The sequence below is a fragment of the Micromys minutus genome (genome assembly GCF_963924665.1).
Source record: "Micromys minutus genome assembly, chromosome: 24".
Lineage (NCBI taxonomy): Eukaryota > Metazoa > Chordata > Mammalia > Rodentia > Muridae > Micromys > Micromys minutus.
This window is the reverse complement of record NC_137959.1, coordinates 28,256,232-28,271,688: the sequence shown is the minus strand read 5'-3', so window position 1 is coordinate 28,271,688 and position 15,457 is coordinate 28,256,232. Positions and strand designations below refer to the sequence as shown.

The window sequence follows — 15,457 nt, the reverse complement described above, 5'->3', positions numbered from 1 at the left end:
TCTGTAGTGATGCACACCTTTGATCCCAGCACGGAGCAGGCAGAGGTGGACAGAGGCAGATCTCTGAGTTCAAGGCCAGCCTGGTCTACAGAGTAACTGCCTCAAAAATAAGCAAAACCCAAACTGGCTCCTTGTTTTATTTCCCTTATCTCATCTACTATTATAGACTGTTATACCCAGTCTAACTAGCCATACAGGTCTATTTGCTGTTTAAATAATATATAGTTTGTGTTCCCATTCTGGGACCGTTAAAATGCTGAAGGACCCTTTCCTTATCTAGAACATCTCCCAATAGATGCCTACATGGTACATCACTTCCTAATCTTCTCTAAGGCTTGACCAAATAACAGCTTCTCTCCCAACACCACCTATTTAAAATTGCAAATATTCCTGGTCACTTATCAGTCAAGAGAAGTAAGTTTGGGAAGTAACTAGGTTAAAGCAATGGGATTTACACACCTGTAATCCTAGCACTTGGGTGGTACAGGCAGGAGGATCAGGAATTCAAACAAGGTAAAAAAAATATGAGATGATACTCATTTGGTATCTGATAAAAAGAATTAACATTGGCAAATAATTAGCATTTCAGAAAAGTTCTTCTGTTTTTTAGTAGTCAACCCTAAGCCTGCGGAGACAGAAAGTCTAATGATAATAAAAACAAAGCATAAAAAGGGAGAAAGTGTTTGATTCCACAGTCTGAATGCCATGAATGAGAAACTAGTATTCTTTAATCAACCTGAGTACTTTATCTTAACACAGGAGGGTGTTTGTTTTCTGTATTTCTTTTGTTGGTAAAACTACATAAGAAAGATCTGTCATCCATATGTATACACAATTTATCATATGAAAGACCCTGATTTTGGCTAACATTACCACATTCTTGGAATACAGCCCCACCCACCCGTTTCTGGGCAGTATTTAGCTCTCTAGACACTAGAACTACAGAGGTGAATAGCTGCAACAAGAAAGTGAGCCTGCGAAACTGAAAATATTTACCATGTTTCTCTTTTAAAAAAACAAACTTCTAAAACCAGCATTAATAAGATATAAATTTTCTGACATCGTACATCAGTTTTATCATTTGCTGCTAAAATCCAAACATGTTATAAATACTAATTTTCATTTTTCAGTTAAACAAGTTTATACAGAAACAAGTTTATAAGAAAGTATGTAACTATTACTTTTTAAAAACAAACCCTGCAATCTTTCCCCTTTCAATCTGAAGATTATCCATAAAAAATAAAAATTCACAGAACTAAACAAACAAAATCTTTCACTGTGCTTAAAACAGATAAATCTTTTAATTAGTGTATGCATGTTTCTGTTTCTTTCTGATTTTTTAAAAAGAATTATGTTATTATTGTATGTGGTAGGGTACAGATATGTCTGAAAATCAGGACAACTTTTTTGGGTCCCAGATCTTCTATTTTTGTTTTTAAGTGGGGTTTCTCCTGTTGTTTCTGCTCCTGAGATACTTACTCCACTGGCTCTTGGTAGATCCTCTGGGCTCCACCTCTCACCTTATGGTAGGAATGCTGAAGCTGTTGTTACAGCTACAGTACTGGGCTTTTTGTAAGGATTCTTGGGATCCAACTCAGGTCAAAGTTGCCAGGCACATATTCTTACCTGCTGAGCCACCTCCACAACATTGTTTTGTTTGGAGATAGGATCTCACTGTAGCCTGGCTGACTTGGAACTAAGTACAGGAGCTGCCCCTAAACTAAACAGGCAAAATCTGTCATTCTACAGGTAAATAACTCAAAAGTTTATGCTACTCGTAATAACACTTCGAAAAATTATGCATGCTGCTAGAAACAGGAATGGTAACATACTACAAGAAGGGTGTGGTGGCACACACCTGTACAGTCCAAGGTAGAGTCAGGAGGAATAAAGTTCTAGGTTGGCCACAAGCTAGAAGAGACCATGTCTCAAAACAAAAACACCCCAGAAAACAAATAAAAACCTATGACACCAACCAAAACCAGGCAAAACCATTTTACAGAGGAAATAGAAATACCAAGTATACAATTGAACACAAAGGTTATCTAAATTGTTTTCCATGAAATCAACTCCTGAGCTTTAAAAAAATTTTTTATTCCTTAAAGTTTCATAGATTTATGTAATATATAACCATAATATCTCCCTGACTCCTTAATCAAAGATCAACCAATCTAAAATGCTATTACATTTTTATCAAGTAATATACATATTTTAATAGCTATCAGTATAAACATAAAAATATATTTTCATAAATTCAACTTCTAACAGAAATTGTAAGGCATATTTATTTTAATTTTCAGAAACTTTTCCTTAAAATAAATAGAAAATATTATTTAATAGTAATCAAAATTGCTGTATTAACAAAATAGTTACCTATGTTTCTAAATATGAAAACTTTAAAAAAGAAACTTTTAAACAGTCATGTCCAGTCACATCATCCCCCCACCGCCAAATTTCATAGCCCTACAGCAACATTTTAGTAGACAAAAAATTTTCTCGCAAACTTTTTAAAAAATTAAAAATTTGAATATTAAATGTAGAATATTACCTTTCTATAAGAACTTCCTAAGGTAGTTATTATATATATATAAACATCAAATGTTATGTTATTAAAGTAATTTTACATTCTTTTAATGTGAAAACGAATCTGATCATTTAATAATCTCCTTATTAAAATGCAAGTAAACAGAAAATAATAAAACCATCAACAATATTTGAAATTGTAAAAAGGTGTTTCCTACCTTGCCTGCTTCTCTTTCCAAGTCGACATATTCCCGGCTAGGTGTTTGTCGCTGTTCTCCCTGCCAGCTGGCCGGAAAAAACTGGAGAGACAGATTGGTTCCTGTAGCCACAAAAGCCTTTTAGAAAAATCAATACAAACAGGATCAGAAGCAGGACATTACATAAATTATGCAAGCAGTCATTTATTTTTACATCAGTTTATGTCTTAAGCCAGGCAGCACCAAGAATACTTAAAAGTAAAAAACATGCACTCATCATTTTTCTTAAGTATTAAGTTACAAACATCTGATTCCACTTTAAGGACATTTGCCATTGGCTGGTTAAATATAAAATCAGACATGGAATCAATACTTTATTTCAGGTCATTTTTTTGCTGACGTTAGGAACTCAAATTGCTTGTGTCTAACCAGAACCTCTATCCTTGCATTTAAACTTTATTTTCAAATGTGAAAATCACTCATGGTTTTGAATTTAAAGCACAATATAAAGGTGTATATATGAGATTATGCTTTTCTTGAGTCTTTGACTCAAGAAAATGTATCCGTGTGTGGCATGTTTTAAAAAAAACAACATAGTATTTAAGTACATTTTAAAAGTAAGAGTTCCAAAGCCCATGATAAAAATGTACTAGGAGGCCAGGTGTGTTATCATTGGCTTTTGCAGCACTCTGGAGACAGAGGCAGGTGGATCCCTATAAATTCAAGGCCAGCCTGGTTTATATAGAGAGTTCCAGGACAGCTAAGACTACAAAGAGAGAACCTGTCTGAAAAGGAAAAAATAAAAGTTAGATGGCATAACTCAAAACACAGAACCTAAAACCATTTCTAAAATTGTCAACGTGTCATTTTATATAGTCTCTGAGCAACTTAACTCTTACTTCCCCACATATAAAAAAAAAAAAAAAAAAAAAAAAAACCCAGAAATACCATTATTCCTCTTTCCAAGAGAGACTTACAAAGAAATAAGTAAATACTGTATTTCAAAATAAAATTTTTTTCAGCTGTGCATAGTGGCACATGCCTTTAATCCCAGCACTTGGAAGGCAAAAGCAGGTGGATTTCTGAGTTTGAGGCCAACATGGTCTATACAGTGAGTTTGAGGACAGTCAGAGCTATATTGTGAGACCCTGTCTTGGGGAAAAAGAAAAAAACAAGACATTTCAGGGCTGGAGAGATGGCTCAGGTTTTAAGAACATTGTCTACTCTTTCAGAGGACCTTAGCTCAATTCTGAACATTCTTGTGGAGGTTCACAATTATCTGTAACTCCAGTTCTAGGGAGTACAATGTTCTTTTCCGGCCTCTGTAGGCACCAGGCTCATTATAAAGTGCACAGACATATATGAAGGCTAAATACCTACTACATTTAAAAACAAAAGTTTTAAAGTCATCTAGATATGAACTCCTCTTTATGGAAGCACAGTTTTATTTTGCTAATTAAACTTCAAAGCATCAATTGTTTTGAAATATAATCTTCATTTGAAAGCAAAGGGCTTACAATAGGGGATGTACTCAGAGTCACTAGATGATATTTATCCATTAGTTCCCCCTCCCCCAGGATTCACAACTTCAGAGAAGGGGGGTCTCACTATGCAGCCCAAACTTGCCTTACCTTCTATTTCTATTACTGGTACTGTAATAGTACATTTCATCAGCCTAACTGCTCAATATCTCAACTGGGTTTTACCCATTAAAAGCCTCATCAGTACAAGTTCAAACAAAACGCATTCAGAAATTCAAGTTCATCTTAGCTACATCTTAAGTTTAAAACCAGCCTAGGCTACATGAAACCCTGTCAACTTCATCCTCCCCACAAAATGAAAACCATTATTGTAGAAGTAGGAAATCTGCCCAGGCTATATGACTTAAGGTATACCTCAGTTTCTTTATTCATTAAGCTTAGAAAAGTACCAATCAGCACTAAATGTGTGCTGAATAATGTAAGAGAAATAATCAGTCCCCGACAGAATGCCCTTAACTCAGTCTGAAGACAGGCTGTTCAAATTCAAGTCTCAAGTACCCAAGTCCTGTGATTATAAGCATGAGCTGTCTTGTCTGTCTTTGTCTTTGGAGACCATATCTGGCTATTTTGCCCAAGTTTGCTTTCTTCAAACTCAAGGGCCCAAGTAATCCTTTTCACTCAGTTTCTCCAGTACTGAGACTATGGCACAAAGCCTATACACACAACTAAAGAGAAATTACTAAGAGCTAAGTTTCTTAGCCTTAGATAACGACATTTTCAGAGCAGTGTTGGCAGGTTAAATCCAGCCTGTGAGACACATTTATTGATAGCTGTTAACAGGCAATTTCTTCAATCTTTAGTGCTCCACATCAGTTTCTGAACCAAGATACTACAGATCCTACTACCTCACATCCTGTTTAAATGGCAACCTCAGACTGTTCCTAAGGTAGGTGTCACTCACACCTGTAATTACAGCACTCAAGCAGCAGAGGCAGGACAATCAGTTCCAAGGTTAGCCCGTGCTACTTAAGATCTTATCTCAAAAACACACGAAAAAGGTGTTTAAGAGATGGTTCCGTGGATAAAGGTACCACACAATTGACTTTCACCTTCAGTATCCACATGGTGGTAAGAAAATTGATTCCAGTTAAACTGTCCTCTGATTTCCACAAGTACAGCATTCATGTGAGAATGCCCACATGCTTGTGTGCCTGCCTCTTGTGCATGTGTACAATAAATTTAATATTTAAAAAAGTTTCTGCTTCCCTAACTTCAAGCCTCTTATCTAAAGATTCCTCTCAATGAAAAGTGGCAAAAACTGATCAGCAAATACTGAAACCCCATCTTTTTCTTCTTTCCTTCCTTTTTTTTTTTTTTTTTTTTCCCTATGTAGGCCTGGGTAACCTGAAACTCACCAGAAACCAGGCTGGACTGAAATTCATATTGATCTGCCTGTCTCCTGAGAGCTAGGATTAAAGAGGTTCTCACCATCTTGTCCAGCAAAACACCAGATAACTTAAAAGATAGGATCTTTTTAAAGGAATAATTACACATATAAAAGAGTTGGGAAAACTCTGGAAACAGTAAAATGGCACTTTGTTTTAGAACCCCCATACTTCTTACCATTCATATATATTAGTGAGAAAAAAAAGTAAAATAAATAAATAAATAAAGGAGGATTAGGAGTTTGAGGTCAGCCTGTTACAAAGAAAGAACCCCTCTCAACACATGCACACAACTCTTACTTCTCTCACAGTAGAATTTTAACTGATAAGTCCTTCTTATGACTGATAAGCCATAATCATTTTTTGTTGAATTATTAGTATTAAAGACATTTCCAACTCTAAGAATTGATGATCAGACACATGCTGGCATATGGCTACAATCCCAGCACTCAGGAGGTAGAGGCAGATGATCTTTGAGTTCAAGGCCTGCCTGGTCTACAAAGTCAGTTCCAGAATAGCCAGTTCAGAACTTAAATTATACAGCCTCTAAATTCAAAACTCAGATCATCTTTAGTGCAAAAGGAAAAAAAAACCCTATGGTTTGTACTCAGAAGGTATTCAGAATATGGTCAGAGTTCTCTGTAAGTTTTCTTTGGAAAAAGGCTAGGCATGACCTCAACTCCTAGCTATAACAGCCCTAGCCCAGATGATCCTATATTTAAATGTGAGAAAAAAAAGAGTAAGTTCAAGACCATCTTCACCTACATGCTGAATTTAAGACCAGCCTAGGCTACTTGAAAACTTGCCTACTGCCCTGCTCCTAAATCTATCAAAAATAAATGAAATCAATATAGGTAAGAAAATCTTAGCTAGCCAAAAGGCACAAAGAGCTGCATGGTAGTGGTCCACTGGAAGGCAAAGGCAGGAAGATCTCTGTGAATTTGAGGTGAAAGAAAGAACCAATTTCTTAAGTTGTCCTCTGACTTCCACCCATTCACCATGGCATACATTCTGCCCCTCCACTAAATCAAAAGATGTTTAAAAAGAAAAATAATTAAATAAAAATATTTGTTGTGGAGCCAGTCCCAATGGATACACCTTCAAAATACTCCTGCACGTAAGGCTCCGGGAACACTCAGGAAGAGGAGCAGAATGACTGAGGACCAGAGGACCAGAGGACCAGGGAATTCTGCTGTGAGACTGTTTCCTAGTACGTCCAAAGCTATACTCATAAAGTCTCACCAACATGACTGTCCAACAGGAACTGAACAAAGACACTGAACTTGTCAAAGTGGCCAGGACAAAGCCCACTAGAACTCAACCCTACACAAAGAGCCGGGGCAACCAAGGAAAGCTGGGAGTGGGAGAGGTGGTCTAGCTAGGGAAGAACACACCGACTGGCTGTGCGCCAAATGAAAAGTCCTGAAAACAGACATAAAAGCAACATTATATGGAGGGAACAGGTTGTATTTGGGAATAGATATGTACATACATATCAGAACACAATGAAAAAAAAAGAGACTGAATTTGAAGGAGAGCAGAGAGCATATGGGAAAGCTTGGAGAAAGGAAAGGGAGAAATGTAATTATATTATAATCTCAAAAAACAACTAAGGACTGCAAATTCATCCAAGGCTATACATTGCCAACCAAAGGGGGGAAAAATACAATTTGTAGGATCAAATATTTAGAAGAGAGGCTCAAATGTCTAATCCACTCTAAAAAGAAATGTATGAGGAACGTAAGAACATTAAAACACAGCTGTTCAGACACACTGTTCATCATATCCCCAGTCTCTCACTGCATGCACCACACTCTGACAGGACAAATACACAAATCCTACTGCCTACGCATTTAAGGAAAAAAGAAATCAACTCAGCTTTAACATAAAGTAATTTTATTTTTATCTTATCTTTTATACTTAACATTAGTCACATCCAGGAAATCCTTTACCAAGCATACCTTTTGGTACTGAAATGCAGGACAAGGATGCCATCGTCACTGAAGGATTTTCTTCTACCACTCAGGGCCAAAACTAAAAAGCATTTCACACGTTTTTTAAAGAATCATGTAACTATCACAATTCCTCAAGAAATCAGATATTGTTTCAAAGTAGGAGGCTCTCTTTTATGGAACGCCTCAATGATCAAATATTCTATAGCTCTTGCTCTAATTAACTAGTGTTATCTCGCTAACAATTCCAACAATCTTCATTTTAAATAGTAAATAATCTTTTAAAATAAATCTGGTTTCAGTGACAAAAAGTTGAGTTTACTATTATATGAACTGCATCTCAAAAAAAAAAAAAAAAAGACTGGAGGATGGAATATATTCACCAATAGCCTAATACTATTAACCTGTATTCAAATTCTATCTTGACTTCAAGTTTGGGCTAAGGCAATGGGCCTGTCACTTGAGCAAATATTAGGATTTCATTACACAGTGCTTCAGTTAAAAAACAAAAACAAAAACCACACAACCAAAAAAAAAAAAAAAATCTATTTCCTACAGTTTCTTCTCTTGGTTGCTTCCAAACCAACACCTCTAAGGAGGATAACGGAGAGGCAGGAGAGGAACTAGACAGATCACTTCGATATTTTTCAACCCAGGACTTGATGAGTAGGTAGCAGTCTTCAAATATAAAATAGGAGCCAACTATGGGGTTTGTTTTCATAGCATCAGGCAATTCTTTAGCAACTCTAATACTAAAACAGGCATGTTTGGGTTAGAAAAAGGTAAATAAAAATTTCTTTCGGATTCTTAACATTTTAAGAAAAGAAAATGGTTCATCCATGGGGCCCTTATTTTTTTCTCCTCCCTCTGCTAATATGACAACAGATAAGTGGAGTAGATTTACTCTCGGCTGTATTGGGAGATAGCGTGTCATATAGATTTACCAATCTCGCTTCTCAGAAAACAAGCCTATCGCTGATTCTCCCCAATGATTCTTTTCACGAAGGGCTGCATCCTTCCTACAAGCACCCCCGATCCCTGATGGAGGTCACAGCCTAGATGATAACCTCTGCTTGGCTCGGGTTTGAAACTCCGCTCGGAGCCGGTACTGGGAAACCATCACTGCGGGCCGAGGAGAACGCGAGTCCGCCCGAGGGCCGACCCGCCAGCATCTGCCTCTTGCCTTTCGAATCCGGACTAGGAAGTGAGCCTGCGCCCGCTCAGTTCCGGGAGCCGCGGCGTCCACGGCGCCGTCCGGAACCTGCCCGGGCCGCGCGCAACAAGTGACTGGCGCGCGCCTGGGTCCCCGCGGCCTCCCCGCGCACCGGGGCCCGGCGACTTACGATCTCCGAGCGGCCGTCGCGGCAGGCGTTCTGGAAGCGTGTCTGGCGCTCCTCGTGGGGCCGGTCCCTGAAGCCCGTGTACTTAATCTGCAAGGCAGAGACGGCCCAAAATCAGGAGTCAAATCCGCGGCGGCTCCCGCCCGCCCGCTCCCCGCGGCTCCGATAAGGGCAAGCAGAGTCTGTGGGCGGACTGCTGCCGGGGCGAGATTACCCCTCGGCCGGCTCGCCGCCTCGGGCTTCCCGGGATCCGAGCCCCCCAAACTTTTCTCTTCCCGGGCCCACTCGGGGCGCGCCGAGGCCTCCGCGCCTCCCAACCGCCTCACCTCACACTCGCGGCTCAGCTTCCTGAAGAACTCCTCGTTCTCGAACTTGCTCCTCTGGTCCGGTACGACGCGCGGCATCTTCCCGCCCTCAGGCCGCGCCGGCCGGCCGCGCTCCAGGCTAGCGCGGGCACCCGCTGGCGGGCTCGAGTGCTGACCGCCCACCCGCGGCGTCCGGACTCCCGCTTCTCTTTGTTTCAGGAGCCCGCCCGCGTGGGCTCCCGCTCCAGGGAGTCTGAGGTGCGGACCTCCGCTCGAGCCCAACCCACGCTGCCACCGCCCGCCTCAGCCGTTGCCTGCCGCCCGCGCAGACACAGCTCTAGCCTCCCCCGGCCGCGGCCGCCACTTCCTCTCGCCGCCCCCCTCGCTCTCCCGCCCCCCACCCCCCGCCCCGCGCCGGCCCCACCCCTCCTCCTCCAGGCGCGCCCGCCCGCCTCAAACTCTAGCAAACAAGACGCACCATTCACAACTCCACGACCCGCGCCGCGCATGCGCCACCATCAGCTTGCGGGGGCCCCTGGGTTGCAGTGAAACCCAGCTCCTTCCGCAGCACAATCTCCTTCCCCTAGCCTGTTCTCGGGCTTCTCCGCGAACAACCGCCCAGAAGGGATCCGCCCCTCCCTTAGAAACTAGGAGCGGCCCGCAGACCTTTTTTCTGCCCTTTGTGGGCGATCTGGAACTTCTTGGCTCCCCAGCCAGCCACGCAGAGTAATCCCAGATGGGCCATTTGAAGTCAAGGAAACCTAAGTCCTTGAGGACTTTGCATACTCCACACTGAAAGGTGGAAGTAGGCATCTTAACCAAATCATGGTGGAAAGGTGGTGGCTGTCTGGGCTAGGTCGGCCTTAGGATTCCGAGTAGCTCTGTCTGCAGACAAGGTTTAGACAAATACCAGACCAGTCAGTCTCAGATCAGTAATTTCTAAACTGCACACTCATAAGTTCACTAGCGTTAGTAGGAGAGTGTTTATGTAGATCTAGCACATCATTTAAAGGAAAACTATCTTAATTATATGTAGCCCGTTGCCAGTCCATATTTTTTACCCAAATGTGCAATCAAATACGAAAAAAAACAAGATCTGCAAGTTCTAGAGAAATTGCGAGAGCAGAAGAAAGTCTGACTCTGGGTTTGCAGCAGAGCTTGATCTAAAGCTGACCCTCAATAAATCCTGACACTTAAAATCGCAGTTCGTTAAAAGTTCTGTTCAAGGATGGTAAGTAAGTGCCCACTCTGGCAGCAGCTGGCCAGATGCTAAGGATTGTGAAAAGACACCTAAAGTCACTGGAATCAGTTCTGAGGTCAGTTGTTAACGCTTGAATCAGATTTTGGCAGAACTTCACCACCAGTCCAGCCCAATCTCATTTATTACATAGGGACCTAAACTTGGGTAAGAAACTGCCCTAGCTTGCCATAGACAGCTCCTGTTTTAGTAATGACCAACCTCCACCCTTGACCCTCGGAAGCTGCTTGGTCCCTATCAAATTAGGAGGGTTGAACATTTTAACTGAAGGCTGGAGAATTGATTGCCCAAAGGTTTGTTGGTAGGGGTGGTGTGTGTGTGCGCTACTCTTCTGTGATAAGACACTATGACCAAGGCAACTTATAGAAGAGTTTATGTAGGCTTACCACCCCAGAGGGTTAGGATGGTTGGGCATGGTGACAGAGGCAGAAAACTGAGGGTTCACATCTTAAATCAAAAGCATAAAGCAAAATAAGATTTGGGGATGCCAGTGGCTTTGAAACCTCGAAGATGGGATTTCCAGCAAGGCGATACCTCCCAAACCTACCTAAACAGAGCCACCACTGGGGATTAAGTATTCTGATATCTGAGCCTATGGGGGGGCACATTTCTCATCCAAACCACCACAGTCTAGGCAGTGCAGTTCAAACCGAGGGATTCACCTCACCAAGTGCTATACCACTGAGCTGCATTCCCAGCCTTCATGGTCCAGGCTTTTTTAGCAATGAAATTTGTAAGCACCATGTACTAACAGTGCCAGCGACTTCGACCGCTGAGGTGGGAAGATTTCTTGAGCACACTGGGCCAAAGGAGAAACAAAATAGGAGAAAGGAGAGTCTTAGGTTGATGGTTTTAAAAGACATATTCCTTCCATTAGCAGATATGGAATTAGCTCCTTCTTGGAACGGGTACCTCCCATCCCCAGAGCCTGTAGAACAGATATAGGTGCACGAATAGAAAGGATGCAGCCACAATATTGATGGAGCTCCAGCTATTTTACAATCTTTCATTATTTTTTGGGGGGGGGTGAGATAGGGTTTCTTTGTAGCTCTAGCTGTCCTGGAACTCCCTCTGTCCACCAGTCTGGCCTGGAACTCAGAGACCCACCTGCCTCTGCCTCCCAAGTGCTAGGAATAAAGGCGTGTACCACCAGTGCCCAGCTTCATTTGCTTTCTTAATGTTGTGTATGCGTGTGCTTGTGCATGCACAGACATGGCTTTAATGCCTGTATGTAGGCACGTATGTTGTGGCTTGTATGTGGAGTTCAGAGGACAACTTTGTGGAGTCAGTTGTCTCTGGCCACCTCTACTCGGGTTCCAGGAATCGAACTCGGGCCATTGGGCTCTCACACAACAAGCGCTCTTTAACTTGTTCAGCTCTCTTGCCATCTCTGCTTAGCCCCCTTTCAATTGCAAGGGACAGAAACCCTATTCCAACAAACTTAAAACTGAAAGAGGTCACCTATTTCAAGTAAACAATCCAGAGACAGGTACAAGTGAAATCCAGACAGTAAGTCCTCACTTCTTACCTTTTTTAAGGATTTGAACTTGGGACCTTTGGAAGAGCAGTCAGTGCTCTTAACCGCTGAGCCATCTCCCCAGCCCCAAGTACCTACTTGTGTTTCTCCTTTCCCTTCACTTGTATTTCTCAAAGGTTCTCTTAGCCACCTAATCTGTTTCCTGGCATCAGCTGTTCTCCAGCTTCTTAAAAATTACAGGGAAGGACTTTGACTGCTCATCCTGGGTTCACATAGCCTCCCTTCTGTAAAATGTCCAGACGGATGTACTGATAGGATCTACCAGTTTACATTATATGCCCATCCTCAGTGGTTTGAGGCCCATGATTGGCAGCATCAGAGACAGTTTGATAAACTGAGAGAGAAAAGCCATTTTCCCACAAAAGGGAGTGAAGAAGAAGGATGTGTTATGGGCCCATCTGTATCAGCTAAATCTAGCAAAAGGCAAAGTTTTTGTTTGTATGCATATATATATGTGTGTGTGTGTGTGTGTGTGTGTGTGTGTGTGTGTTATTTTCTGTGCAGTAATTGCTTCTTATATTGGAAATAAGAAATGAAGCTGAGAAGGATGACATAGTTCTGTAATGCTAGACTAGTTCTCAGAAATGGAGGCAAGAGAATGTCAAGTCTCAGACCAGCCTGGGCCGCTACACAGGGAGACTGTACAACAACAGTAAAAACAAATCAATCAAATAAACAACAAGGGGAAAAAAAAGAAAAAAAGAAGGAAAGAAAAATCGATCATTATAGTCCCCTGAGAGGAAAAGTAATCTCAAAGTCAAGGGATCCAGAGGTAGATAGGCGTTAGTTCAGGGAAGCACAGAGAAAGCCAGAGTACTTTGACTGTTGGCTGAATGGGATGGGGAGCAGCATCCTTAGGGAAATAAATGGCAAAATCTGCCCAGCAAACCGAGAATGAGCACAGCCTTTGGCAACTCCAGGCCACAGAGGAACACACACTCACCATGGTCCGACATGTGAGCGGCCTGGCCGGGAAAAGACGTCTGGGAAACACACTGTGGCTTTGGGGGCTCTCCTCAGCTGACCTCTGTACGCCTTTGTTTGTTTTTATTTTTAAAATGGGATATTAAGAAAACTATAAAGGAAATTTTCGTCCGAATGAGGTACATTTGGGCCTGTGCTTCTAACAGCTCTGGCAGCAGTCTGGTTGAATATAGATTGATTGAGACACTGCCCAGTGGAGTTTACTCAGAGCCAGTTCTGGAAGGTCCGAGGATGGCAACCTGGGAGTGTCTTTGTGCTGCTTAGAAATTCCCTCCCCATCACTTGTCCCAGACACTAATAATTCCTCTGGAGCTTTGTGTCCTAAGCATCCAACTAGCTTAGGGACTTCCCTGAGCATTCCTTACCTTTCTGTCTGGGTAGTCATTTCCTGGGACACCCCCCTCCACCCCAGTCTGATCTCCAATAGTTATACAGAAATATACACTAGAAATACAGGGGAGATGACTCAGTCCGCAGAGTGCTTGCCACCTAAGCATGAAGACCTGCACTAGGATCCCTGGAGCCCACCCCCTTCCTTTTTTTTTTTTTTAAGATTTATTTATTTTATGTATATGAGCACACTGTAGCTGTCAGACACACCAGAAGAAGAAGACATCAGATCTCATTACAGATGGTTGTGAGCCACCGTGTGGTTGCTGGGAATTGAACTCAGGACCTCTTGAAGAGCAGTCAGTGCTCTTAACCACTGAGCCACCTCTCCAGCCCTGAGCCCACCCTTTTTTAAAGCGAGTTCTGGTGACTGGTGCTTAGCACTGGAGAGGCAGAGACAGGAGAAATCACTGGGACTTGCTGGCCAGCCAGGATACTTAAATTGGTAAGTTCTAGGTTCAATGAAAGATGCAAAAACTAAGGTAGAGAGCAGCTAAAGAAGACACTGATGCCAGCCCCTGGCTCACAACACACTCACGTGCTCATGCATACCCTCCCATACAATATACACATGAAGAAAAGGACTCAAAATAATTCCAGTGGGAGTTGAGAAGCTTTCGTTGTCTAGGCCCAATTATGAAACTCTGGCCCCAGCGTTTTAATGCCCTCATCTCAGTTCATTCACACAAGCATTTCCTAAGCCAGGTCGTCTGTGCCTATCAGGCCGATGAGGAAATCAGACAGTGAAAAGGCAAATAAGGTAAGTCACATGACTCTGACACATTGGGTTATGAGCAGTGACTATATCATTTCATTTAATTCACATGGACCTGCAAGCTTGACATTATTGAGTCTATTCTACAGATGAGAAAACTGAGGCCCAGGGGCTGAATGATCCCACAATTGTGTAAGTTTGTGTTTTTGAGACACTTTCTCTGTGTTGTCTAGACTGTCCCTAAATTTTAAGCCCTTTTGCTTCAGCCTCCCAAGTATTTTCCACCTTACCTAGAAGGAGTATTAGGTGTGTTTTGCACACACACACACACACACACACACACACACACACACACCCCACAGGAGCTGGGTCCACATTTAGGGTCTTGTACTTGTTAGACAAGCACTCTACCACTAAGCTAAAGTTCCAATTTCAAAATTGTCTTAACCATCCTTTCCTGCTGCTAGTGGAGATGCCAAAAGTTCTGCCTGTATCTCTTACTGAGTTGTAAACTCACAAAAAGCTGTAGTTGGATCTCTCCTATTGGAGTACCCACTATGTCCTAGGGGATCATTATTGTTGAATAAGGAATCCTATTGTAGGCTTGTGTAGGAGGGTGCAATGCTTGTGTCTGAGAGTTACTCATCCCTGACCCTGAACCCAGCTGTTTGTCCTTCTCTGTCTTGGAAAGTCAAGGTCTAGTAGGCTTGCCTCCCCAAGGCCAGCAGGAAGGATGCCTTTATCTGGGTCTGGTATCAGATCTACCCACATTGGACTTTCAGGGTCTCTGAGCCTTTAGTCATCTTCTTTCCTAAGGAAACAGTTTCCCTTCAGTTACTGGGGAAATACTGTACCATCTTGAAGCTGAAACAGGATCTAAGCCACAAATGAGACTTGAGGGGAAGGAAGAGAAATTGGTAGCTGGCAACATGCCTAAAGCCCTGGCTCCACTCAGCTTCTGGGTTTTAGAAGAAGATGGGCCAATATTCAGGACAAATGTGTCCTCTGCCTGAGCAAGGCAGTTTCCTGGGCCTCTAACTTTTTTTTTCCTTTCTGCTGTAGAACTCACATTTCATAAAGTTCACCCGTGGGCCCTCCAGAATTTCTCTTTGTCCCAGAGGTGTCCTTCCCTTTTCAGCTTTCCTGTCATCCTCCCCCACCAGTGCAGCCCAGCCATAGGGGAAGGAAAGAGGAGCAGATTTACCCAGAATAGCATTTCTTCAGTGTTGGGATCAATAAACCCTTTTGCTTAAAAGGAACCAGATGATTTCATCCTTGTAATTACAAGGTTGACGTTTGCAAATCTTGCCCAGGCTCCAAATGAGCCTCT

General features: G+C 42.4%; 1 protein-coding gene across 2 annotated transcripts in view; it reads right to left on the bottom strand.

Annotated features, from left to right (window-relative positions):
- CBFB (core-binding factor subunit beta) overlaps positions 1–9,601 on the bottom strand; it is a 40,208-nt gene extending 30,607 nt beyond the window's left edge. For both annotated transcript variants that reach the window (XM_080936927.1, XM_080936926.1), the window contains exons 1-3: positions 9,265–9,601; positions 8,942–9,028; positions 2,742–2,858 (exon numbers count right to left, since the gene is read on the bottom strand). In XM_080936927.1, coding sequence (XP_080793053.1) covers positions 2,742–2,858; positions 8,942–9,028; positions 9,265–9,342 — 282 coding nt within the window. In that variant the 5' untranslated portion in view covers positions 9,343–9,601. The remainder of the gene's footprint in view (positions 1–2,741; positions 2,859–8,941; positions 9,029–9,264) is intronic.
- Between the last annotated feature and the right edge of the window lie 5,856 nt (positions 9,602–15,457).